At 40.9% G+C, this 26,155-nt stretch overlaps 1 protein-coding gene across 1 annotated transcript in view; it reads right to left on the reverse strand.

Annotated features, from left to right (window-relative positions):
• Positions 1-25,717, reverse strand: part of tsen15 (TSEN15 tRNA splicing endonuclease subunit) — a 65,374-nt gene extending 39,657 nt beyond the window's left edge. Inside the window, exons 1-3 of the mRNA XM_063063768.1 lie at positions 25,581-25,717; positions 24,244-24,325; positions 13,602-13,737 (exon numbers count right to left, since the gene is read on the reverse strand). Coding sequence (XP_062919838.1) covers positions 13,602-13,737; positions 24,244-24,325; positions 25,581-25,670 — 308 coding nt within the window. The 5' untranslated portion in view covers positions 25,671-25,717. The remainder of the gene's footprint in view (positions 1-13,601; positions 13,738-24,243; positions 24,326-25,580) is intronic.
• Between the last annotated feature and the right edge of the window lie 438 nt (positions 25,718-26,155).

The following is a 26,155-nucleotide window of genomic DNA, read 5'->3' on the forward strand; positions in this document are numbered from 1 at the left end:
GAACCAACCCTATTATGCAAAATTCAGCCTTAATAAATAACTTACATATCCAAATGAATTCTACGTGCCTCTCCATCTCTCTCCTTTGTCATTACCAGAGAGAAAAGAGATTATGATGCACTGGTAATATACAAATAATAAACTTACACACTCAAGGTTTCCAGAGAGACTGGGAACTTTGCAGTCACCTCTTTCATAGTTTTACAAATGGGATCCCCTTTTCAGGAAGACACAATGCACAAAACAGACAAAAGAAAGCATGAAAGAGGGGGAGTGAATAAGAAAATGAGATTTAAAAAAAAGGAAATATTATGTAGAAATATATTTGGTGAAAAAGGGAAAATCTGCTGCAGATTGTTCTAGCTGATGTACAACAGCATTGAGCACATAAACACGAGAAAATCTGCAGATGCTGGAAATCCAAAGCAACACACATAAAATGCTGGAGGAACTCAACAGGCCAGGCAGCATCTATGGAAAAGAGTAAACACTCAATGTTTCAGGCTGAGACCCTTCATCAGGACACTGAGCACAAGTTGGCCAGGGGTGTAGTGGCATCCGTACTGGATTTCAAGGCAAGTGGTGCCGGGTTCGAATCCAGCCAGCTCCTTGCATGCTTTCCATCTATGCTGGGTTGAGTATTGAGCCAGCAACTCAGCCTTGTAAAAAACAGACAAAAGATGCTAAAGGAACAGCGGGGTTTGCCGCCCAATACACAAGGCATGGAAAGGAACAACCTTTCTTTCCGAGAACAAGCAGTAAACCTCTGCCTTAGTCTATTAGGAAGTATGACAACAGGTAAATATTCCCTGTGAAGTTTTCAGTCAGTTATTAGGAACTTCATTGGTAGGTAATTTTTGGAAAGGTTCAAAAATGACAGGGTTGTGGTCATGGGTGATTTCAACTTCCCTAATATTGATTGGCACCTCCTTAGTGCAAGAGGTTCTGAGGACAGAATTTAATTAGGGGTGTGTCTAGGAAAGATTCCTGACACAATACATGAATAGGCTGACGAGGAGATGCCATACTAGATCTTGTACTAGGCAATGAACTTGGTTTAGGTGACAGATCTCTTGGTGAGCACTTCAGAGGCACTGACCACAATTCAATGACCTTTAGACTTAGACAAGGATAGGAGAGGACAGTACAGGGAAGTATTTAATTGGGAGAGGGTTAATTATGATACTATTAGGCAGGAACTTAGGAGGGTAAATTAGGAGCAGATGTTCTCAGGGAAATGTGGAGGTTGTTTAGGGATCCCTTGTGTGGGGTTCTGAATAGGTCTGTCCCATGAGGCAGGGAAAGGATGGTAGGGTAAAGGACTGTGGTTGACAAGGTAGATGGAATATTTAGTCAAAAGGAAGAAGGAAGCATACTTCAGGAAGCAAAGGAAGCATAGTTTAGGAAGCAAAGATCAGACATGGCTCTTGAGAGTTATAAGGTAGCCAGGAAAGAGTTTAAGAATGAACATAAGGGCATGAGAAAAGGACTGAGAAAGTCTTGTTGAGTAGGATTAAGGAAAACCCCAAGGTGTTCTACACATACATCAAAACAGGAGGATTTATTAGAGTGAGGGTAGAGCCAATAACAGGTAACAGAGGAAAGGGCATGAAGTCAGAGGTAGGGGAGGTCCTCAATGAATACTTTGCTTCAGTATTCACCAGTAAGAGAGACTTTAATGAAGCAGAGATAATATTTGAACAGGCTAATCTGCTGGAACGTGTTAAGGTTAAAAAGGATGATGTGGTGGAACTTCTGAAAAACATTAAAATAGATAAAGCCCTTAGGTTACTAAAGGAAGCGCTGTGTATTTGATGAACTTGGTGTTTTCACTGGCCACAGGAGTAATGTCAGAAGATCGAAGGATGGCAGATGTTATAAATTTGATCAAGAAAGGTAATAGGGATAATCCTAGTAATTATAGACCAGAGACTCTTACATCAATGGTGGGAAAACTATTGGAGAGAATTCTAAGAGATAGGACTGAAGAGGTTTTGGGGGATATAATCTAATTAGGGATAGTCAGCATAACTGTGATGGGCAGGTCATACCTCAAGAGTCTGACCAACATTTTTGAGAAAGTGACAAACCGAATTGATGATGGTAGACTGGTGAATTCCATGTATATGAATATTAGTAATGTGTTCAACAAGGTTCCCCATGGTAGGATCAGAAAGTCAGGAGGTGTGAGATGGATGAAAACTTGGTTGTGTGGATTTAACAACACAGGGGTGTGTTCTCAGTCCCATCCTCTATTCTCTTTTCACCCATGACTGCTTTACCATTCACTCCACCAACGCCATTGTCAAATTTGTTGACGATACCACCCTAATAGGTATCATATCAGACTGTGATGAGACAGCCTATAGGGAGGAGGTACAGCATTTGACAGAATGGTGTTGTCATAATAACCTGGACTTGAACATCACAAAAACCAAGGAGCTGATAGTAGACTTCAGGAAATCAAAGCGCATCGAGCACTCTGCTCTGCACATATACGGGAAAGAGGTGGAGAGAGTAGAGAGTTTCAAGTTCCTCAGCGTCCACATCTCGGCTGACCTCACCTGGACTGCCCATATCTCTTATCAGGTGCGGAAGGCCCAACAGAGGCTCTACTTCCTAAGGAAGCTAAAGCACGCTCTCCTCCCTCATCACCTGCTGATCAACTTCTATGGGACAACTATAGAGAGCCTCCTGACGTATTGCTGTGCAGTGTGGTTTGCCAGCTGCACAGAACAGAACAGAAAGGACTTACAGCTGGTGGTGAGGGTAGCAGAGCGGGTTATTGGCACAACATTACCCTCCCTCAGAGACATTTATACTGACAGACTTCAAAAGAAGGCTACTTGTATTTCAGAGGATCCTACTCACCCTGGACATCACCTGTTTTCCCCTCTACCTTCTGGGAAGAGATACAGAGCATTAAGGACGAAAACAAAGAGACTCCTTAACAGCTTCTACCCACAAGCAGTGAAATGTATAACACCCCCTTCCCTTCTCCTGCCCCCCTCCTAAGACGGCGGCAGCTAAATGCATCACACTTCCAGGAATGGCAGGTGTGCAATAGTCCTACCCCCCCATCCATATATTATTAATTTTGGACTGTACTCCTGTGGTTTTAGAGTTTATTTTATGTATATATTCTTTGTCATGCTACAAAACGTTGAGCTGCTAAACTGTGTTTCATTGCTGCACAACAATGACAATAAAGATATTCTATTCTATTAAAATTGGCTTGCCCAGAGAAAGGAGCATATAATAGCAGACGATCTATGACCAGTGGTGTTCTGCAGGGATCTGTCCTGGGATCCCTGCTCTTTGCGGTTTTTATTAATGACTTAGATGAGGAAGTGGAAGGGTGGTTTAGTAATTTCGCAATGACAAAGGTTGGTGGTGGCGCTGTGGATAGTGTAGAAGGCTGTTGTAGGTTAAAATAGGACAGCGAAAGGATGCGGAGCTAGGCTGAGAAGTGGCAGATGGAGCTCAATCCAGAAAAGTTTGAAGTGACACACTTTAGAAGGGCAAACCTTAAGGCAGAGTACAAGGTTAATGGCAGGATTCTTACCACTGTGGAGGAACAGAGGGATCTTAGGGTTCATATTCAGAGATTCCTCAAAGTTAACATGCAAGTTGATAGGATGGTCAAGAAGGCCTATGGTGTGTTGCCCTTCATTAGTCAGGGGACTGAATTCAAGAGGCAAGAAGTAATGTTGTAACTCTATAAAACTCTGGTTGGACTACACTTGGTATATTGTGTTCATTTCTGGTCATCTCATTATGGGAAGGATATGGTGCTTACTTAGGGTGCAGTGGAGATTTAACAAGATGTTGCCTGGATTAGAGAAACACGTTTTATGAGGAAAGGTTGGGCACTCTATGGCTATTCTCTTTGGAGTGAAGGAGGATGAGAGGTGACCTGATAGAGGAATACAAGGTGATGAGAGGCAAAGTGTGGATAGCTAGTGCCTTTTCCCAGGGAGCTAATGGCTAGTATGAGAAGACATGCTTTTAAGGTGACTGGAGGAAAGTACAGAGGTGTCAAAGGCAGTTGTATTTTTTTAAAAAAACACAGTTGTAGGTGGAAGAAACACACTTCCAAAGTGGTAGTAGAGGTGTGTAAATTAGGGAGATTTAAGACACTCTTAGATAGGCACAAAGAAAATAAAAAGGAAAGCTATGTAGGAAGGAAGAGTTACACTGATCTTGGAATAAGTTAGAAGAACAGGAAAATATCATGGCTGAAGTGACTGTGTTCTATGATTTGAGCGAAGTTTGAACAGCATTTTGGCCATAGTGTCAAAGCAATTCTCTTAGATTTGAAACACAATCAAAATATTTTGTTTAAAACTGAAGGAAGTATTAAAACAAAACTGGAAAAGCTACCTAATCAAAATAAGTACATCCTCTACAACATTATTTCCTGATCAATTCTGGACCTCGCAAATTCCTTCAATTGGGGCAGATCTAGCAGATAAAATCACAAATGAGAAAGAGCTGTTTACATTTCAACTTATAGGACATAAGTGTGATGTAGTGCACTATGATAAAAATGGATCTGAATTCTCACTGACTAGTTAATCCCAACAAAATATGCTATGTGTACCATATGAAACATTTGATAGTGTAATTGACAAGAAATCATGTATGAAAAGTTTGTAGCACACCATTGAAATATATGAAAATGGAATATTTGCATAGTTTGTCATAAAAGTCCATTTGATATTCTTCAGGTAAGAAAATCTGACATGGTGATCTCACTGCCTCTCAAGTTGTCTAACAAGGCACCCATAGGAATGGAATACCTTGTCAGGAATGTCTCCATCTCATGAGTTAATAAAATACAATAACCAAAAGAGAATGTCATGTATTGAGATAAAGGAGTCAAGAAGCAAAATTTCACTTCACTTTGGTGAAGCCTGCCAGGTGATGTTTCTCAGTGTTGTAATAGTAACATTAAGATGGTATCCAGATTCCAGCAAGTACCTAAAAATAAAGCAAATAAATGGCCGTAGCTTAAAAAAATACGTGAAAACTCCACAACTCTTTTTCAAAGTGATTAGCTTTATATTTTAAAGTTCAAAATTCACAAAACCACGAGCTCTAAGAAAATCTTAAGTATAAGGGGTCTGTAAAAAAATATATACAAATTGTACAATTTGGGGCCAAAGGGTCTGTTTCTGTGCTGTTAGTCCATCACTAAAAGTAAGAATCTTATATTTTTTGATATCTGAACAAATATTTTACATAGCAAACTGTGCTTACCTCAAGTACCAATGGACTTATAGAGCACGAGACTTCTGCCTGCGGCTCGATGGAGTGATACATAAATTTTGTGGCTGCCTTTAATTCCTCCTTTTCCCCAGTTTAAACCTTAAATTTTTAACTTTTGTTTCTCGGATCGTAGAGGGAAATAGTTGTCATTATGTCACATCCTTTAAGAAGTGGAAAGTTGCCTTTTGAATCCAGCAATGGAAAGGGAAAAACTTTGAAAGAAAATTCGGAAGATATGCCTGTCTGGGCTGAGCGTTTGGAACGTGCGTTGATGGCTCTCGACAACAAAATAGACAATAACATTTCTGAGTTGAAGTCATTCCAACAGAGTTTTCAGACTATTGAGGAAAATATTATTTCCTTGAATACAGCGTTTAAAGAATCGAAACATCAGATTGTGGATATTTCAACCTGCTTGGAACAGGCTCAACGTAAAATTGTTGATTTAGAGGCGAAGTCTCGTCGGAATAATATACGAATTATCGGACTTAAGGAAGATTCTGAGAGTGGGAATTTATTGGACCATTTTGCCAATTTGTTTCAATCTTTGTTTCCGGATATTCTACCTCAACCTCCCGATATAGAAACATAGAAAATAGGTGCAGGAGTAGGCCATTCGGCCCTTCGAGCCTGCACCGCCATTTATTATGATCATGGCTGATCATCCAACTCAGAACCCCGCCCCAGCCTTCCCTCCATACCCCCTGATCCCCGTAGCCACAAGGGTCATATCTAACTCCCTCTTAAATATAGCCAATGAACTGGCCTCAACTGTTTCCTGTGGCAGAGAATTCCACAGATTCACCACTCTCTGTGTGAAGAAGTTTTTCCTAATCTCGGTCCTAAAAGGCTTCCCCTTTATCCTCAAACTGTGACCCCTTGTTCTGGACTTCCCCAACATCGGGAACAATCTTTCTGCATCTAGCCTGTCCAATCCCTTTAGGATTTTATACGTTTCAATCAGATCCCCCCTCAATCTTCTAAATTCCAACAAGTACAAGCCCAGTTCATCCAGTCTTTCTTCATATGAAAGTCCTGCCATCCCAGGAATCAATCTGGTGAACCTTCTTTGTACTCCCTCTATGGCAAGGATGTCTTTCCTCAGATTAGAGGACCAAAACTGCACACAATACTCCAGGTGTGGTCTCACCAAGGCCTTGTACAACTGCAGTAGTACCTCCCTGCTCCTGTACTCGAATCCTCTCGCTATAAATGCCAGCATACCATTCGCCTTTTTCACCGCCTGCTGTACCTGCATGCCCACTTTCAATGACTGGTGTATAATGATATCCAGGTCTTGTTGCACCTCCCCTTTTCCTAATCGGCCACCATTCAGATAATAATCTGTTTTCCTATTTTTCCCACCAAAGTGGATAACTTCACATTTATACACATTAAATTGCATCTGCCATGAATTTGCCCACTCACCCAACCTATCCAAGTCACTCTGCATCCTCTTAGCATTCTCCTCACAGCTAACACTGCCGCCCAGCTTCGTGTCATTCGCAAACTTGGGGATGCTGCATTTAATTCCCTCATCCAAGTTATTAATATATATTGTAAACAACTGGGGTCCCAGCACTGAGCCTTGCGGTACCCCACTAGTCACCGCCTGCCATTCTGAAAAGGTCCCGTTTATTCCCACTCTTTGCTTCCTGTCTGCTAACTAATTCTCCATCCACATCAATACCTTACCCCCAATACCGTGTGCTTTAAGTTTGCACACTAATCTCCTGTGTGGGACCTTGTCAAAAGCCTTTTGAAAATCCAAATATACCACATCCACTGGTTCTCCCCTATCCACTCTACTAGTTACATCCTCAAAAAATTCTATGAGATTCGTCAGACATGATTTTCCTTTCACAAATCCATGCTAACTTCGTCCAATGATTTCACCGCTTTCCAAATGTGCTGTTATCACATCTTTGATAACTGACTCCAGCAGTTTCCCCACCACCGACGTTAGGCTAACCGGTCTATAATTCCCCGGTTTCTCTCTCCCTCCTTTTTTAAAAAGTGGGGTTACATTATCCACCCTCTAATCCTCAGGAACTAGTCCAGAATCTAACGAGTTTTGAAAAATTATCACTAATGCATCCACTATTTCTTGGGCTACTTCCTTAAGCACTCTAGGATGCAGACCATCTGGCCCTGGGGATTTATCTGCCTTCAATCCCTTCAATTTACCTAACACCACTTCCCTACTAACATGTATTTCGCTCAGTTCCTCCATCTCCCTGGACCCCCTGTCCCCTACTATTTCTGGAAGATTATTTATGTCCTCCTTAGTGAAGACAGAACCAAAGTAATTATTCAATTGGTCTGCCATGTCCTTGCTCCCCATAATCAATTCACCTGTTTCTGTCTGTAGGGGACCTACATTTGTCTTTACTAGTCTTTTCCTTTTTACATATCTATAAAAGCTTTTACAGTCAGTTTTTATGTTCCCTGCCAGTTTTCTCTCATTATCTTTTTTCCCCTTCCTAATTAAGCCCTTTGTCCTCCTCTGCTGAACTCTGAATTTCTCCCAGTCCTCAGGTGAGCCACTTTCTCTGGCTAATTTGTATGCTTCTTCTTTGGAATTGATACTATCCCTAATTTCTCTTGTCAGCCACGGGTGCACTACCTTCCTTGATTTATTCTTTTGCCAAACTGGGATGAACAATTGTTGTAGTTCATCCATGCAACCTTTAAATGCTTGCCATTGCATATCCACTGTCAATCCTTTAAGTGTCATTTGCCAGTCTATCTTAGCTAATTCACGTCTCATACCTTCAAAGTTACCCCTCTTTAAGTTCAGAACCTTTGTTTCTGAATTAACTATGTCACTCTCCATCTTTATGAGGAATTCCACCATATTATGGTCACTCTTACCCAAGGGGCCTCTCACGACAAGATTGCTAATTAACCCTTCCTCATTGCTCAAAACCCAGTCCAGAATAGCCTGCTCTCTAGTTGGTTCCTCGACATGTTGGTTCAAAGAGCTCATAGACTTTTCACATTGAATTCTCAGACCTCAGGTAAATCTGGAACTATTTTGGTCAACTTTCTTCGCTTTAAAGTTAAAGACCAAATCATTTAAGCTAAAGGAATAATGGTGTCTTTTTCTTGTTTGAGAATGTATTGTTGAGGTTTAATAGCATTGTTTTGACGCCTCTGGAGACTGTTTTTGCATTCCCAGTTTATTTTCAATGATTAATATAAACATCTTTTTTCTGCTTCCCTGCTGAGCTTTCTTATCTTAGGGTCATCTGATTTCTTTGTAAAGGGGAGGGGGGGGAATTGGGAGAAAAACTTTTAAATCACTATTTATATTGAGCCGCATGCTGAGTTCTGCTTTTCTCCTTTCTTTGGGGAGGCATTCCGGCTTTTCCCTTCCTTTTTGCCGGATTTCTACCTTTTGGGATGGGGGGAGGATTTGGGATTTTATTTTTGCATTTTGGGGTTTATTACAGGATTTCTCTTTCAGGTTTTTTCCCCATTATGGAGCTCCGGAGCATGCGTGTTTTCCATATGGTTATACTCATCACCGCCATCTTTGATTAGCCCACGATAGTATGCGTGTATTTTCATGTTTAAAACAATATTCTATGGTTATTAAACAGATAACCGTTATTAGTTGGAACATACGTGGCTGGAATCACCCTATTAAGCGAAAGAACATTTTTCAAATTATTAACTGATTCCAGCCCGAGATAACTTTTGTTCAAGAAACGTATATCAGAATGGGCGATCAAAATAGATTTTTTAAAACATGGAAGGGCCTTCAATATCATGCTATTTATCAAAATAAAACAAAGGGAGTATATTTTTATTAAAGCTAATATTTTATTTATCCAAGAAGATATCATCTCAGATATCAATGGTAGATTTTTAATGATTAAAGGAACAACTTGTAATAGAAAAATGGTCTTGATTAATCTATATGGACCTAATGTAGATGATCCTAATGTAGATGATTTTTTTAAAATGTATTTGGTTTATTACCGGACTTAAATGAATATATGCTGTCGATGGGAGGTGACTTCAACTGTTGTTTAAACCCTTTGATTGACAAGAGTTCAACCAATCAGCAGCTTCCGAGCTGTTCAACATCACTTATTAATTCCTTTTTAATTGATTATGGTTTGATAGAAATCTGGATAAATCTACATCCTAATGATAGAGATTATTCTTTTTATTCACATGTCCATAAAAAAATACTTGCAAATTGATTATGTTATAGCTGATTTCCGATTTTTGTCCAAAGTTCAGAAATGTGAATATGATGCTATTGCTGTCTCGGATCATGCACCTTTAAGCTTAACTTTTGAATTGAATGATGTTAGTAATGTAAACTTGCCTTGGCGTTTTCCAGAAAACTTATTACAAAGTTTGGACTACGTCAAATTTATAGAGATTCAAATAAAAGATTTTTTTTCTTTTTAATAATACAGAAGATATGTCGAAATTGATTATATGGGATATATTTAAAGTGTATTTGCGAGGTCAGATAATCTCCTATTTGGCTAAGCTTAAGAAACAGACAAAAATAGAGTTAGATAGGATTTTAAAACAAATTAAAGACTTGGATAACACTTACGCAGCTTCTCCTAATATTGATTTATTTAAGTAAAGAGTTGAACTTCCATCACAATATAATTTATTATTAACTTATCCTATTGAAAGAAATTTGCTTAAATTATAAGTCAATTTTATGTGTTTGGAGATAAATGTAATAAGCTATTAGCATCCCAACTAAAAGCAGTTAGAGCTAAAAGACAAATTTTTAAAATTTGTAAGGGAGATGGTAGTTTAGTTTGTAACTATGAAGATATTAATAAAATTTTTCAAGACTATTACAGTGAATTCTATAAATCTCAGTTTCCAGCTGATCCTTCTAAAATGAATGTCTTTTTACAAAAGATTGATTTTCCTAGAATATCTGTTAAAGATCAACAAATTCTTGCTACTCCTTTTACTAAAAGAGAAATTCAGAAAGCTATTTTTTCAATGCAATCTGGTAAAGTTCCTGGACTAGATAGTTTTTCTGTATGATTTTATAAAAAATTTGAAAATTTGCTTACTCCTTATATGTTGGAAATGTTTAAAGATTCTTTTTTTGTCAGGAGAGTTACTTTCTACATTTTATGAAGCTTCTATTTCTTTAATTCTTAAGAAAGATAAAGACCCGATGGATTGTGCTTCATATACACCTATCTCATTATTAAATGTAGATGCCAAAATTCTTTCAAAAATAATGGCTAATCGGTTGGAGAATATACTAGCTAAAATTATTTCTCAGGACCAAACAGGTTTTATAAAAGGCCGTTATTCTTTTTCTAACACTCGGAGACTGTTAAATGTTATACAGAAGATATGTCGATTCTTCAGTAAATGGATTTGGTTGGCGAATTGATGTCTTTTTTTTTATAGAAGCTTGTATGGCGTATAGCTCCGGGTTTGTGCTCCAAATGGGGGTTTTTTCCCCTCGTTTTTGTTTTGTTTGTTAGCTTTTTTTTTGTTTTAGTTAGTAGGGGTTCTTTTTTCCTTGTTCCTTTTTTCAAAAAAAAAGCTTTAACATTTTGGTTTTTTTAAATTATTATTATTGATATACTGTTTAGCTTGGTTAATAGTTTGACTCTTATTATACATATTGGTATATTGACTGGATTATTTTAATGTATTTTTCTTTGTTGTCAATTTTCAATAATAATTAATAAGATTTAGAAATGACAAAGGATTTATAGAGCATGTTGCTAATAAGCAACCTCTCTCCCACCCATGTCTTGCATTCAGAAGTGCATCTGCTCTCATTAGCTAATTGAATCACAGTATAGTCAGTGGGTGGGATCCAACATCACAACTCCTATACCATTCAAGTGTAATACTGTAATAAAGATGTCAATAATGCTCATTGATGGGAAAACCATGAAAGCTGGTGCAATGTTAAGGGAATAAAATCAGACAGAATAAAATCCGCACCCGCTTCCACAAGGGTTAGATTGCAATGGCGCGTGCATTTCCCATATGCAGTTGAACCTGAAAGTCCACTGAAAGGTCCTAAAAGGTGACATCAGCGACAAATTGCATGTTATTTCATAATCGCAACGTAGTTACCTCGGTCAAGTTAATTTCCTCACTACCGAAAACAAATCATGCACACCATGGAATATAACAGGATTAATTTAACTTCTCCCCAGTCAGCTATCTGGTTCTGCCCAGCTGAGCAAGTTTTGCTTAGGTGCACCAGAACCAATAGGGTTCACCTTGAGTCAAATGTTTTTATTGTAATGTTCTCCATGTTTAATGAAGTCAGAACGCTTGAATCCTAATCCTGCTCACACCCAAGGCAGATTAATAGTCCTGCTCATTCAATTGCCATCACTCTAGGAACTACAAACCCTTTGGCAAATAAGGTTGTATTGATTTCAAGATACCACATGTAAACATGGTGAATCAGCACCAATTTATTAAAGCTTCTTATTTTTTCCTCCATAAATGCATCAACAGCTGGTCCACTCTCCCCAGAAAACAGGGAGAAAACTTTCATATGGATTGACCACTTTAGAGTGGTGCAGTTAGTAACCCCACTGACTCACAGTACAGGGGACTCAGGTTCGATCCAGACCTCAGGTGCTGGCTGTGGAATTTGCATGTTTTGCTTGTCACCACTTGGGTTTCTTCCTGTGACCCAGAGATGAGCAGGTTAGTAAGTTACTCAGCCACCATAAATTGCCCACAAGAGTGTAGGTTAGGGTTAGAATCTGGGGGGAGATGATAAAAAAGTGAGGACAATGAAAAAAAATGGGTTGTTGATAGTTGGCATGGAATTAGGTTAGCTGAAGGGTCTGCTGCCATGCTGCAGTCCTTTGTGATTCTATGACTCTAAAGAACTTGTTTGTGCACTGAAGCTGAAAACAGAGAAACAATAAAAAGCCACATTGATGCATTCAAATGCCAACAAGGAAAACCTAAAAAAAATGCTGTTCAATTGCAAAGATTAGAAAGCCTTGCAATGCCAAAGACACAACTGTTGTAATACAAAGTCAGGTGTAGAGGGATTCCTTTCAGATCCAATAAAACATTACTTTTTTCTCTATTCACAGATGTTGTCTGTTTGCATCTTACCCTGCAAATTTTGTTTCTCTATCAGTAAACTATTACAGGTCCGCAATCCCTTATCCAAAATCCTTGGGGCCAGTTGCATTTCGGAATTCAAAATTTTTCGGATTTCAGAAAATTGATAATTATACTGATAATTAACCTGTCTCGGTGCGGGTGGACTTTAGGACCCGGGGGAGCTCCGGACCTACGCACATCCTCCCGTATACTTTAAATCATCTCTAGATTACTTATAATACCTATTACAATGTAAATGCTATGTAAGTAGTTGTTATACTGTATTGTTTAGGGAATAATGACAAGAAAAAAAGTGTGTACATGCTCAAACAACGAGTGCTGGAGAGAGAACTTCCGAGTTTTCCCGATCCGTGCTCTTTTTGACATTTTCACAGTGAAATTAAACACAAAGTCAACAGTGAACACAAAATGTATAGTTAAGTGGAATAAATAAAGACTACAAATACTATTAAAGTTTATTTATAGAGTAATATACTGATAAATGAAATAGTGGGATAATTATAGACCATAAATACACTGGTACATTTTATTTCCAACAAAAACATTCAATAAAACATAAAAAAACCCTCAATTTTTTGCCCTTTGCAGTGCTTTCCTATTTTTCATTAGTTTATGGTCATCACTGTCACTATAAAACTTCAGTAACTTGTCTTTGTTTCTTTAAAATCATATACAGTCTTAGTTCCAACACCATATTCTTCAGTAAGATGCCACACAGACACACCACGATCAAGCGTTATTCTGGGTCTGTGTTACTGATGATGATAGATGCTTCCTTCTCTTTTTCTCATTGTTACCCATAGGGGTATCTGCAGCTCTTTTTGACATTTTCACAGTGAAATTAAACACAAAGTCAACAGTGAACACAAAATATCAGCGAACAGCAAATGCACGTGTAACCAGTACAAGCGCTGAGCCTCAACTGACGTCTGGCGGCCTCTGCTAGAGCTGCCACATCACACCTGAGTGACGTCAGCTGTTGGCGCGGCAAACAAGCCTTGTTACCTCACGCTCCACACTCCACGAAAAAAACCTCGGTTTTTGGAGCTTTTCGGATTTCAGAATTTCGGATAAGGGATTGTGGACGTGTAGTCTCAAACATTACTGTAATATACAGATATCCAAATGCAAGGTACCATGGAATGTTTCTTATTTCCCCCATCACCATCAGATTCTGTAATTCTCCTTGGCTAATAACAAAATCTTACCTCTCATGACTCAGTGACATATGAACAGGCAATGGTACTACCACCTTCTCATTCTCCTGTTCTCCAGGACAACCCTGTAGATAAACCAATTGAAGCTCTTTCGATCCCTTGTAAGTCACATCCCTCCAATTCCTGGCTTCAAATAAAAAAAAATAAGAGTTAACCAACAAACAAAAACAAGAAATGCCCACCCTCCAAATTAAAACATCAAAAATATAAATACATTAATTTTCTATTTTTGTCTATGGTGCAAGTAATAAAGTCAGCTGTTAATTACATTTTCCATCATTCTGCTTAAACGCTTTACCTCAATTATATGATTGGAAAACAACTATTTACATAATTTCACTAGCGGGTGGGGGGGTCATGCCATTGACCATCTCGGTGGTTGAGGCTGTGTGCTTAAGAAAGAGAGGTACAATAGTGGGCTTAAGAATTCCTGTCTTAGAACCACTGAGAAGTGACTCTTCATGTGATGTAAATAGTATTCATTGCACACACAGAAAATGCTAGAGGAACTCAGATCAGGCAGCATCTGAAAATGAATAAACAATTGATGTTTCAGGCTGGGACTCTTCATCAGGACAGGAAAGGAAGGAGATCCCAGCAAGATGGCACTAGCGACCAGCGGCGACATCCTGCAGAGAGCTCACAAAACCAAGATACTCTTCTTCTGAACTGCCATCGATTGCGATCGATTCCCTCTTAAGGATGTATTTTTGAGCCTAATAAACGATCTGGTGCTTCTGCAATCTCCTGGGGCATTTGGCAGGGATGAGAGCAGAGAATGCAGCTACAGCCATTGCTGTGGGGGTATGATGCATCGATTCCCAATGGCGGAACATAAACCAGTGGTTGGCTCCACTACCTCACACCAATTATAGCATCAATTTTAATCTTGCTCGTCGAGGACAAGAGCTGACGGCTGAAAATGAATAGGTGTTGAGTGCTATCTGCCTGTGTTTGACTGGACTCTTCTCGCTGCTACTGGCGAGCACAGTGCTCAGGAGTCAGACTTGTACTGGAAGGGCATCACTCGCTTCAACGCTGAAAGCGCTCCACAGCTAAGAACTCACTTTTGGGGACACTGCAGTTAATGTTATTTGTTTACTTTTTATTGTTTGCACAATATGTTCCATCTCCTCTCCGCACCCCCCCCCCCACACACAGTGTGTTTGATAGTCTTGCTGTGTACAGTTTTTCTTTAAAAGGGTTCTATTATATTTTTATTTAGTGGCTGCCTGCATGAAGACAAATCTCAAGGTTGAATACTTCGATAATAAATGTGCCTTGAACTTGGAAGATTGTCAGAATAAAAAGGTGGGGGAGGGGAAGGAAGACCAGCTGGAAGCTGATAGGTGAAGCTAGATGGGAGGGATGAAGTAAAAAGCTGGGAGGTGATAGGTGGAAAAGGGAAAGGGCTGGAGAAGAAGGAATCTGATAGAACGGGAGCATGGACCATGGGGGAAATGGAAAGAGGAGGAGCACCAGAGGTGATAGACAGGTGAGGAGTGGGGAATAGCGGGGGGGGGGAGGGGAAGAGGTGAAAAGAAAACAAAAAAGTGGGAAAAAATTACTGGAAGGGAAAATTAATGTTCATGCCATCAGGTTGAATGCTACTTAGGTGGAATATGAGGTGTTGCTCCTCCACCCTGAGAGTGGCCATATTGTAGCAGAAGAGGTGGCCATGGACTGACATGTCAGAATGGAAATGGGGATAGGAATTAAAATGGTTGGCCACCGGAAATTTCGCTTTTGGCAGATGGAGTGCAGGTGCTTAGCAAAGCGGTCTCCCAATTTATATCAAGTCTCACCAACATAGAGGCCACATCTGGAGCACCAGATACAATAAGTGACCCCAACAGATTTGCAGTGAAATTTTGCCTCACCTAAAAGGGCTGTTTGGGGCTCTGAATGGAAGTGAGGAAGGAACTGAATGGGCAGGTATAGCCCTTCTTCTGCTTGCAAGGATAAGTGCCTGGAGGGAATATTAGTGGGCCAAGATGAACGGTCAAGGGAATCATGAAAGAAGTGATCCCTGCGGAAAGCAGTGAGTTGGGGTGGGGGGGGTGTGCGGGGAAGGTAAAGATGTGTTTGGTGGTAGGACCCTGTTGAAGATGGTGAAAGTTGCGGAGAATGATGGTGTTGGATATAGAGGCTCATGGGGTGGTAGGTGAGGACAAGCGAAACTCTATCCCTGTTAAGATGGCAGGAAGATGAGGTGAGGGTAGATGTCTGCAAAATGAAGACGGCAGCATCAATGTTTTCAAAAGTAAAATGGTGAACCACAAGCTACAGAATGGCACCTTCACCTCAGGTACTATGTACCCAATTAAGGTACATTTCTGCACAATGTTGATCTCTGAAATGTTAGCAATGACAATGGTCCATCAAGGGGAAGTGGAGCAAACAGCTGGATATACTGCAAATCCAAACTTAAACTAAAAAGGCTGGAAGATTAGTCTCCATGGAGAATCAGAATTATTATCACTGGCATAGAATGTGAAATGTATTGCAATTTTGGTGGTGCAAAAACAATGTCAGTATTTTGTTTTAGACAATGTTCCTTCACAACTGAAAAAGTGAGGAAACGAGTATACTTTGAGAGGGACAAAAGAGCAAAGATCAAAAATGGAGATGACCCTGATGTAAGGGTGACTCTGAGCCATTCCACTCTGTCCCTGACCTACCCTTAGTTTCCTAGATTTTCTCAATGATGCCCAAAGCTCAAGCAATGGCACCTTATCTTCCATCCAGCACAATGTAATATTAATATCAACAATTTCAAGTAACCAGTTTTTTTTCTTTTCACCTTAAGATTGTTATAGCTGAGGGTTATAGGCTCCCACTACCTAGTAAGTGCTTTCAATGGCGTGCGTCTCATGTTCCCTTTGACAACCAAGTCAAACTCTTGGCCTTCACGTGTGGTTAAGCTACTAAGCCTGGTGGAACTGTTTCTATTGACAGAAGAGGCAAAGGCAGGTTACTGGCACTTTAAAAACCAGTCACTTCGGGCAGATGGGGCATGTCAACCGTGGTTAGCAACACACCTCGGAGAAGGAAAACACTGCTCTCAAACCTCTGCTGCCTTGCAGCTATACCCATTCACGGGGAAGGCTTCAGGAGTAAACTCTGAGAAAAATCCTGGGGTTGGAGTCGTTTAGGCAGTCCTATTTTGAGTTCAATGCTGACTGGCAACTACTGCGGCACCACTGGTGCCAAACTGCATTCATCTCTGCCGTTTGTATTCATCCACTGCGCAGAGTGGGGTAGCCTGCCACATGGGCAACAGCTTGCTCTCCATATTGTCCTGCCCTGGCTTGCATATCGTGTAGACAGCTGGGACTCAACTTCCAGAGTCAACCCCAACCAACTGAGGACTTCAATGTTTTCACATGGCAAGGTACTCAGCTTCATTCTGTACTTTTACATCCTTTCATACTGTCCACTTCAAGTTAACAGTTTCCTTGGCCTGGAACATATCATGGAAATTTTCTTTGCAGTCAATAACGATTTTCCTCCATGGAGATTTATAAACACACACAGCACATCAGTGCATTCCTTGGAACAATAACATTCCTTGCCATGATTGTAGAGAATCAGTATTCACTGTTTCTCTCTCCATTAATGCTGCATAGTTTACTAACAGCATTAGCATTTTTTTTGTTTTTAATTTCTAGCACTTACAGTTCTTTACTCAAACTTTAATATTCTATTGTCTTTTAGCAAACAATAAAATGCATTGGTTGTATAGATCAGGCTTTGAATTTTTCAAAACTCTTGGATTCTTTCAACTTGATTGCTTCAAGCATTCTTCTGCTTAGATTTTGAAATATGCATTATACATTTTGTACCAGCAATGGTAAATGCAGAGTCATGGCTCAGTGCAGCTTTTGAAATGCGTCACTGCATTGATAGGAAAACACTGAGTAAAGCTTTCACACAGATCACTAAATGTGTTTTAAGAGAACAGTTTACATCTGTAAACATAGTATAGAAAATAAGTACACAACCAAATCACGTCCCACTGTCACAGGATTGCTTCAGTTTTATCCCTTGGTGTTACTGTACTTACCTTAACCACTTATTTATTCACAATATAACACCTGAGCATTAAGAAGCGACCTTTCAACTCAGGAAGCTTAAAAATGTAATTAATTTCATTTCAAATATCCATTAAATATCTTGTATCCACAAGATACCAATTATGAAATAATTTGTATTATACTCTGCATTGTCAGTGTAAGTGCAATTAACGTTTCATTGTTTAACCTCACCAGCCTCCCACTGGCGGTTGAAAAAGTCATCCCAGTTCTTTCCTGCTTTTGCAGTTAGTAATCATACCTTAGTGGTTGGACATGGACATGGTATCCCCCAGCAGAGAAGGAGGGATGGATAAAGGATGCAGGAGAGGGAAATAGCAGACACAAAACCACTTAATCACTCCAAGTCCCTCTCCTACCAAAGGATTCCCTTTATGATCCATTTTTAAAGTATCTTTTCTATTGTTGTTCAAGTAGCCATTTTTATGTTTAAGGTTATGACAACAAAAGCTCTCCAAATCTTTATTCCTCTTTTTCTTGAAGACACACTTAAAAAGTTGCCACATTCCTCTATCAGGGAGTTAGGAAGGAAGTTGAGAGGCAGGACCACAAAGCTAGTAATCTCGGGATTACTGCCTGTGCCATGTGACAGTGAGCATAGGAATAGAATGAGGTGGAGGATAAATGTGTGGCTGACGGATTGCAGCAGAGGGCAGGGATTCAGATTTCTGGATCATTGGGATCACTTTGGGTGCAGGTGTGACCTGTACAAAAAGGACGGGTTGCACTTGAATCCCAGGGGGACCAATATCCTGGCGGGCAGGTTTGCAAAGGTTATTGCGGAGAGTTTAAACTAGGATTGCTAAGGGGTGGAAATTAAACTGAAGAGACGGAGGAGAGGGCGGTTGGCTCACAAATAGAGAAAGCTTGGAGACAGTGCAAGAGGGAGGATAGGCAGGTGATAGAGAAGGGACGCGCTCAGACTGATGGTTTGAGATATGTCTATTTTAATGCAAGAAGCATCATGAACAAAGCGGATGAGCTTAGAGCGTGGATCAGTACTTGGAGCTATGATGTTGTGGCCATTACAGAGACTTAGATGACTCAGGAGCAGGAATGGCTACTTAGAGTGCCAGGCTTTAGATGTTTCAGAAAGGACGGGGAGGGAGACAAAAGAGGTGGGGGCGTGGCACTGTTGATCAAAGATAGTGTCACAGCTGCAGAAAAGGAGGAAGTCATGGAGGGATTGTCTGTGGGTGGAAGTTAGAAACAGGAAGGGGTCAATAACTCTACTGGGTGTTTTTTTTATAGACCACCCAATAGTAACAGGGACATCGAGGAGCAGATAGGGAGGCAGATTCTGGAAAGGTGTAATAGTAACAGGGTTGTTGTGGCGGGAGATTTTAATTTCCCAAATATCAATATCCCTAGAGCGAAGGGTTTAGATGGGGTGGAGTTTGTTAAGTGTGTTCAGGAAGGTTTCTTGACACAATATGTAGATAAGCCTACAAGAGGAGAGGCTGTACTTGATCTGGTCAGGTGTCAGGTCTGTCAGTGGGAGAGCATTTTGGAGATGGTGATCACAATTCTATCTCCTTTACCATAGCTTTGGAGAGGGATAGGAACAAACAAGTTAGGAAAGTGTTTAATTGGACTAAGGGGAAATATGAGGCTGTCAGGCGGAAACTTGGAAGCATAAATTGGAAATAGATGTTTTCAGGGAAATGTACAGAAGAAATGTGGCAAATGTTCGGGGATAATTGTGTGGAGTTCTGCATAGGTACATTCCAATGAGACAGGGAAGGGATGGTAGGGTACAGAAACTGTGGTGTACAAAGGCTATTATAAATCTAGACAAGAAGAAAAGAAGAGATTACGAAAGGTTCAAAAACTAGGCGATGGTAGAGATCTAGAAGATTATAAGGCTAGCAGTAAGGAGCTTAAAAATGAAATTAGGAGAGACAAAAGGGGCCATAAGAAGGCCTTGGCGGACAGGATTAAGGAAAACCCCAAGGCATTCTACAAGTATGTGAAGAGCAAGAGGATAAGACACGAGAGAATAGGACCAATCAAGTGTGACAGTGGAAAAGTGTGTATAGAACCGGAGGAGATCGCAGAGGTACTTAATAAATACTTTGCTTCAGTATTCACTACGGAAAAGGATCTCGGTGATAGTAGGGATAACTTACAGCAGACTGAAAAGCTTGAGCATGTAGATATTAAGAAAGAGGATGTGCTGGAGCTTTTGGAAAGCATCAAGTTGGATAAGTCACCGGGACCAGACGAGAGGTACCCCAGGCTACTGTGGGATCAGATTGCTGAGCCTCTGGCGATGACCTTTGCATCATCAATGGGGACGGGAGAGGTTCCGGAGGATTCGAGGGTTGCGAATGTTATTCCCTTATCCAAGAAAGGGAGTAGAGGTAGCCCAGAAAATTATAGACCAGTGAGTCTTACTTCGATGGTTGATAAGTTGATGGAGAAGATACTGAGAGGCAGGATTTATGAACATTTGGAGAGGCATAATATGATTAGGAATAGTCAGCATGGTTTTGTCATGGGCCTAAGGAGCCTGATTGTATATTTTGAGGATGTGACTAAACACGTTGATGAAGGTAGAGCAGTAGATGTAGCGTATATGGATTTCAGCAAGGCATTTGATAAGGTACCCCATGCAAGGCTTAGTGAGATAGTAAGGAGGCATGGGATCCAAGGGGACATTGCTTTGTGGATCCAGAACTGGCTTGCCCACAGAACACAAAGAGTACTTGCAGATGGGTCATATTCTGCATGGAGATTGGTGACCAGTGGTGGGCCTCAGGGATCTATTCTGGGTTCCTACTCTTCATGATTTTTATAAATGACCGGGATGAGGAAATGGAGGGATGGGTTAGTAAATTTGATGATGATACAAAGGTTGAGGGTGTTGTGGACAGTGTGGAGGGCTGTCAGAGGTTATAGCGGGACATTGATAGGATGCAAACTTGGGCTGAGAAGTCGCAGATGGAATTCAACCCAGATAAGTTTGAGGTAGTTCATTTAGGTAAGTCAAATATGATGGCAGAATATAATATTAATGCTAAGACTCTTGGCAGTGTGGAGGATCAGAGGGATCTTGGAGTCTGAGTCCATTAGACATTCAAAGTTCCGGCGCGGGTTGACACTGTGGTTAAGAAGGCATAGGGTGCATTGGCCTGCATCAATCATGGATTGAGTTTAGGAGCCGGGAGTTAAAGTTGCAGCTATATAGGACCCTGATCGGACTCCACTTGGAATACTGTGCTCAGTTCTGGTCGCCTTACTATAGGAAGGATGTGGAAACCATAGGAAGGGTGCAGAGGAGATTTACAAAGATGTTGCCTAGATTGGGGAACATGCCTTATGAGAATAGGTTGAGTGAACTCAGCCTTTTCTCGTTGGAGCGACGGAGGATGAGAGGTGACCTGATAGAGGTATACAAGATGATGAGAGGCATTGATCGGGTGGATAGTCAGAGGCTTTTTCCCAGGGCTGAAATGGCTAGCACGAGAGAGCACAGTTTTAAGGTGCTTGGTAGTAGGTACAGAGGAGATGTCAGGCGTAAGTTTTTTTTACGCAGAGAGTGATGAGCGTGTGGAATGGGCTCCTGGCGACAATGGTAGAAGCGGATACAATAGGGTCGTTTCAGAGACTCCTGGATAGGTACATGGAGCTCAGAAAAATAGAGGGCTATGGGTAGCCCTAGGTAATTTCTAAAGTAAGGGCATGCTCGGCACAGCTTTGTGGGCTGAAGGGCCTGTATTGTGCTGTAGGTTTGCTATGTTTCTATCATTTCTGGTGTCTTGGAACCCAGCCTGCCAGATTCTGCCTTTGAGAGAAGTTGCTGTGGCTTTATTAAATACCTGTATCATTCCTCAAATATTATGGTGGGTGAAAATAGATTCATTATTAGTTCAAATCCAAACCAAAGGAATGCACTGGAAGTCTGTGATTAGATGGAAGGCTTTCGGTGACATGATATGCACCTGAATGAATGCTGTCCTCAAATGTAACATGTCAGATTAGAACAAGAAAATTTTTTCAAAAGTTAGCAGTAACAACCATCAAAAAAGTAGAATACTATAGTTAGTTATGCAAATGGAGCAGTATTCGCCACTATGGCAGACTTCATCTATTGATTTCTATTTAATTGCAGGATTCATTCTTCACTCCACCTGAACAAAACTTCAATTCACAGTTATATTCACTGGGGTACATGTGGCCTTCTTCCTGCAACATTTTCTTGGGCTACACTCTGAAATGTCTGTGTGCAGTTTTGGTCACCTATCGACAGGAAAGACGCAAATATGGTTGAAAGAGTACACAGTAAATTTACAAGGATGTTGTCGGATCTGGAGGACCTGAGTTATAAGGAAAGATTAAATAGGCTATGACTGTATTCCTTAGAATGTAGAAGATAATGAGGAGATTTGATAGAGGTATTCAAAAGCTGGCTTTTTTCGCTGAGGCCACGTAGGACTACACCAGAGGTCATGGGTTAAGGGTGAAAGGTAAGAAGTTTAAGGGGAACAAGAGCTGAAACTTTTTCACTCAGAGGGTCATGAGTATGTGGAATATTAGAGGAGAAGTAATAAAGAATAAAAAATAAGTTTACTCAAACAGTCTAACAGAAGGGGGTTATCATTTCCCTGGCTATAGGTTGACTCATTATAGAGCCTAATGGCCAAGGGTAAGAATGACCTCATATAGCACTCTTTGGAGCAGTGCAGTTGTCCTCTGTTCAACCAAGGTGGCATGCAGAGGATGAGAAACATTGTTCAGAATTGCCAGGGTTTTCCTTAGGGTCCTTTGTTCTATCACAGCCTCCAATGTGCCCAGTTTGACTCCTGTAACAGAGCCAGCCTTTCTAATCAGTTTATTGAGCCTGTTGGCATCACTCCTATTGATGCCATTGTTTCATAGAAGATCGTACTGGCGACAACAGACTGGTAGAACATGTGAAGGAGAGGCCTGCATACACCAAAGGACCTCAGTCTCCTCAGAAAGTGGAGGTGACTCTGGGCCTTCTTGCACATAGCTTCTGTATTGGTGCACCACTCAAGTCTGTCATCCAGGTGCACCCTTAGGCAGTTGTAGGTCCTCACCAACAATAGTAATTGGGTGCAATGCAGGCTTACTCTTCCTAAAGCCCATTACCATCTGCTTTGCCTTACTGATGTTCAGATGCAAGCTGAATCATCTGCAGCATTTGTCAAAATCCTTCACCAGGGTCCTGTATTCATCCTCCCATCCTCCCTTTATACACCCAACTATTGCTGAGTCATCAGAAATTTTCTGCAGATGATATGACTCAGTGTTGTATCTGAAGTCTAAAGTATACAAGGTAAACAGAAAGGGAGCCAATACAATCCCCTGTGGGACCCCAGTGCTGCTTTTAACCATGTCTGACACACAGCTCTGAAGCCGCTGTGGTCCAATACCTCTGACAAACTGTGGTCCATTATCAAGGATACAATGAAGTGCCAATCTGCACTGAATGATATTGAAGGCACTTGAGAAATCAATCCCAGCCCCCCCCACCATTCCCATTCCAGTTTCTCTCTCTCACCTACCTCCTTACCTGCCATTACCTCCTACTGGTGCTCCTCTTCCTTCCCTTTCTTCCATGGTCTTCTACCCCCTCCCCTATCAGGTTCCCCCTTCTCCAGCCTATCTTTTTCACCTATCAGCTACTCCACCACTCTCCCTCTCTCAGTTTCACCTGTCACCTTGTACTTCTTCCTGCCCTCTAACTTCTCTTTTTTCCCAATCCTGATGAAGAGTCAGTGGCTCGAAACATCAACTGTTTTCTCTTTTCCACAGATGCAGCCTGGCCTACTGAGTTCCTCCAGTATTTTGCTAGTATCTGCAGATTTTCTCATCTTTGTGATTCTTTTTTCTACCTGGATTAGATTAAATTCATTTAGCACCTTACAACTAGTTTCTCAGTTGTCTCGTTTTGCCTCACAATCTTTCTCACCTCTTCAGTGGGCAACATTGCTCTGAACTTTCTTTTCATGCCTCTACATAAGAACTCAGCATTCTCCATTTGTAGATGAGTGCTTAGTGCTACATGTTTACATTAATAAGGCAAGCCTGTTGGAGACCAGCAGTGCTCAAAAGAAAATCAGGAGGATTCAAAGACCACAGTAGAGAGAATACAGACAATAGAATTCAGGTTGAATCTCTTTGGTCCAGTATTCTGTGTTCTGCAAATCCAGCAGTCCACTATGCTTTGAATGAGTATTGAAGATCTTTACTAATTCACTATTTCTAAGTTAAGATCTATAATTAGCTATGATCTGTACAAATCCATAGCTAATTAACTTACCAGTGCAACTTTTACAATCTTGTCTGATGGCATTTTTGACTTACAGAAACTTTCGGTCACAGGCAGTTCTTGGAAATAACTTATGTAACCTGAAGAACATCTATCACTTCAAAAGAACAGTTGGCCTGTTTAAGAGGACAATTAGCAAGGGGCAACTTCAACGGTCTGGGTTTTCTATGTTTCAGCACCAGTTAGATCCCAAGCAAAATAATTTCTGCTATTTTTGAAGATGATCTGGATACATTCTTACCTTCCAAAAGGTCAAGGAAAACCAGAAATGCAGCATACACTTGAGTACTCTGCCCAATATCTAATGCCATCATCTCTGCATACTGAAAATAAAACCATGAATTAAAAATTGCAACACTTCAATCCATCTTATATAACGTCTTCAAAATATATTTTTGTAGAACAAAAGAGAAGGCAAATACAAAAATGGGGAACCTTGGGGGTACAAATACATTATCCTTGAAAGTGGCAACACAGATAGAGTAATGAAGAAAGCACATAGCATGTTTGCTTTCATCAGCTGAGGCACTGAATACAGAAGTTGGAACACCATGTCACTACTGGACAAGATCATTTTGCATTTGGCCTGCTGGCAGACTTATCACTATCCTAGATTAGAAGGTTGGAAGAGCCTTCAACCCTTCAAGGATGATGAGGGCCGTGATAACCAGACCTTGAGCAGTTCAATGCTGAGACTCTGCCTCCATCCAATAACAGGAGAAAAAATAGCTGGGGACTGAGCTTTGCTTCCTATTGAAGCTGGAGAACATATTAAACACTCAAAAAATTTACAAGCCATTAAATAATTTAAAAAACTATTAAAATTTGAACAAGTTTTTAAAAGAAAAAACAAAAATTCCTTAAAATACTAACAAATATTTAATATGAAACTATAGCACCCAGATCCCTTCTAACCTCAGGTTTGGTGTCCTTATGCTCATGGTGGAGGGAGTAGTGGATGGAGGATGCACAAGGACAACAGTATGCCAACCTCAAGGTGCTGATCTTTTCCAGCAAATACTGGTTCCGTGCAGTGACAAAGTAGCAAAGTAACCAATGCAATATCACCCAGCACTAGCTCATGCCAATCTGATTGTGGAAATCCACAAGACCAGGGTTTATTTTCCCATAGACGGCTGGGCATTGCTGGTCTTATTGGTGGATAGAAGTGCAACATGCACCTTGACATATGATATGAAGGTGTGGAGGGAAGAGGTGTTGACAGAAAAAGGATAATGATTTATGGGATTGTCACCTGTCAACTTCTTCCCCTCCCCCACCTACTTATTCCAACTTCGTTTTTCAGTCCTGATGAAGGGCAGGCCCAAAACGGTGATTATTTATTCTCCTCCATAGATGCTGCCTGACATGCTGAGTTCCTCTAGCATTTGAGTGCTCAAGATTTCCAGCATCTGCAGAATCTCTTGTGTTTATAGGAGAAGATTGGTGTGGGTGTGTTGGTATAACCGGGGGAGAGGGGGAAGGGGAGCGGGGGAGGGGTGGGAGGTGCGGTGAGGCGGAGGAGGTGGGAATAAATCGGCATTTGAGGTCAGACCCTCCCTCGGACCACAGTGCTACCTTTGGATGATGTAGAAGCCCACCGGGCGGTCTCAGCTCCCCTTCCCCCGACGCGTCACTCTCCTCCCCACTTGCCGCCGCTGGCTCCATCTGTGGTGCAACACGGCTTCACTCCGCCAGTGTAACCTCAATGTTGCCCGTCGAGCCCACTGTTAATCCGATAGTTCCGCCTCCAGCTACGTGTCCAGAGCTCGTTACGGCACCTGCTCACTGCCCTGGCAAACACATCCACGCGTTCTTCTGTTTGCTTTCCTACTGTAGTCAGTTCCTTCCGTTGGGATTTTTTACTATGTCTATTCTCTATTCTGGGAAAATAAATGATAGATTCATTTTGATGAAAGACTTCCCTTTCCCATTCTGTGGAGTAATTAAAAGTGGTTGTTGGTGAGTGATAGACTTTCCACACGTACATAATAAATATCTACTTTGCATAGAAAGAGACACATGCTCATTCACATTCATAATTGCACCCAAATGTTAACATTGTTCTTATATTTAACCTGAAAGTGCTCAAATATTTCACAATCTTTCGAAGTACTGTTTAGTGTAGTGACATTACATTTTCAAATCACGGC

This window comes from Mobula hypostoma, chromosome 12 (genome assembly GCF_963921235.1).
Source record: "Mobula hypostoma chromosome 12, sMobHyp1.1, whole genome shotgun sequence".
NCBI lineage: Eukaryota > Metazoa > Chordata > Chondrichthyes > Myliobatiformes > Myliobatidae > Mobula > Mobula hypostoma.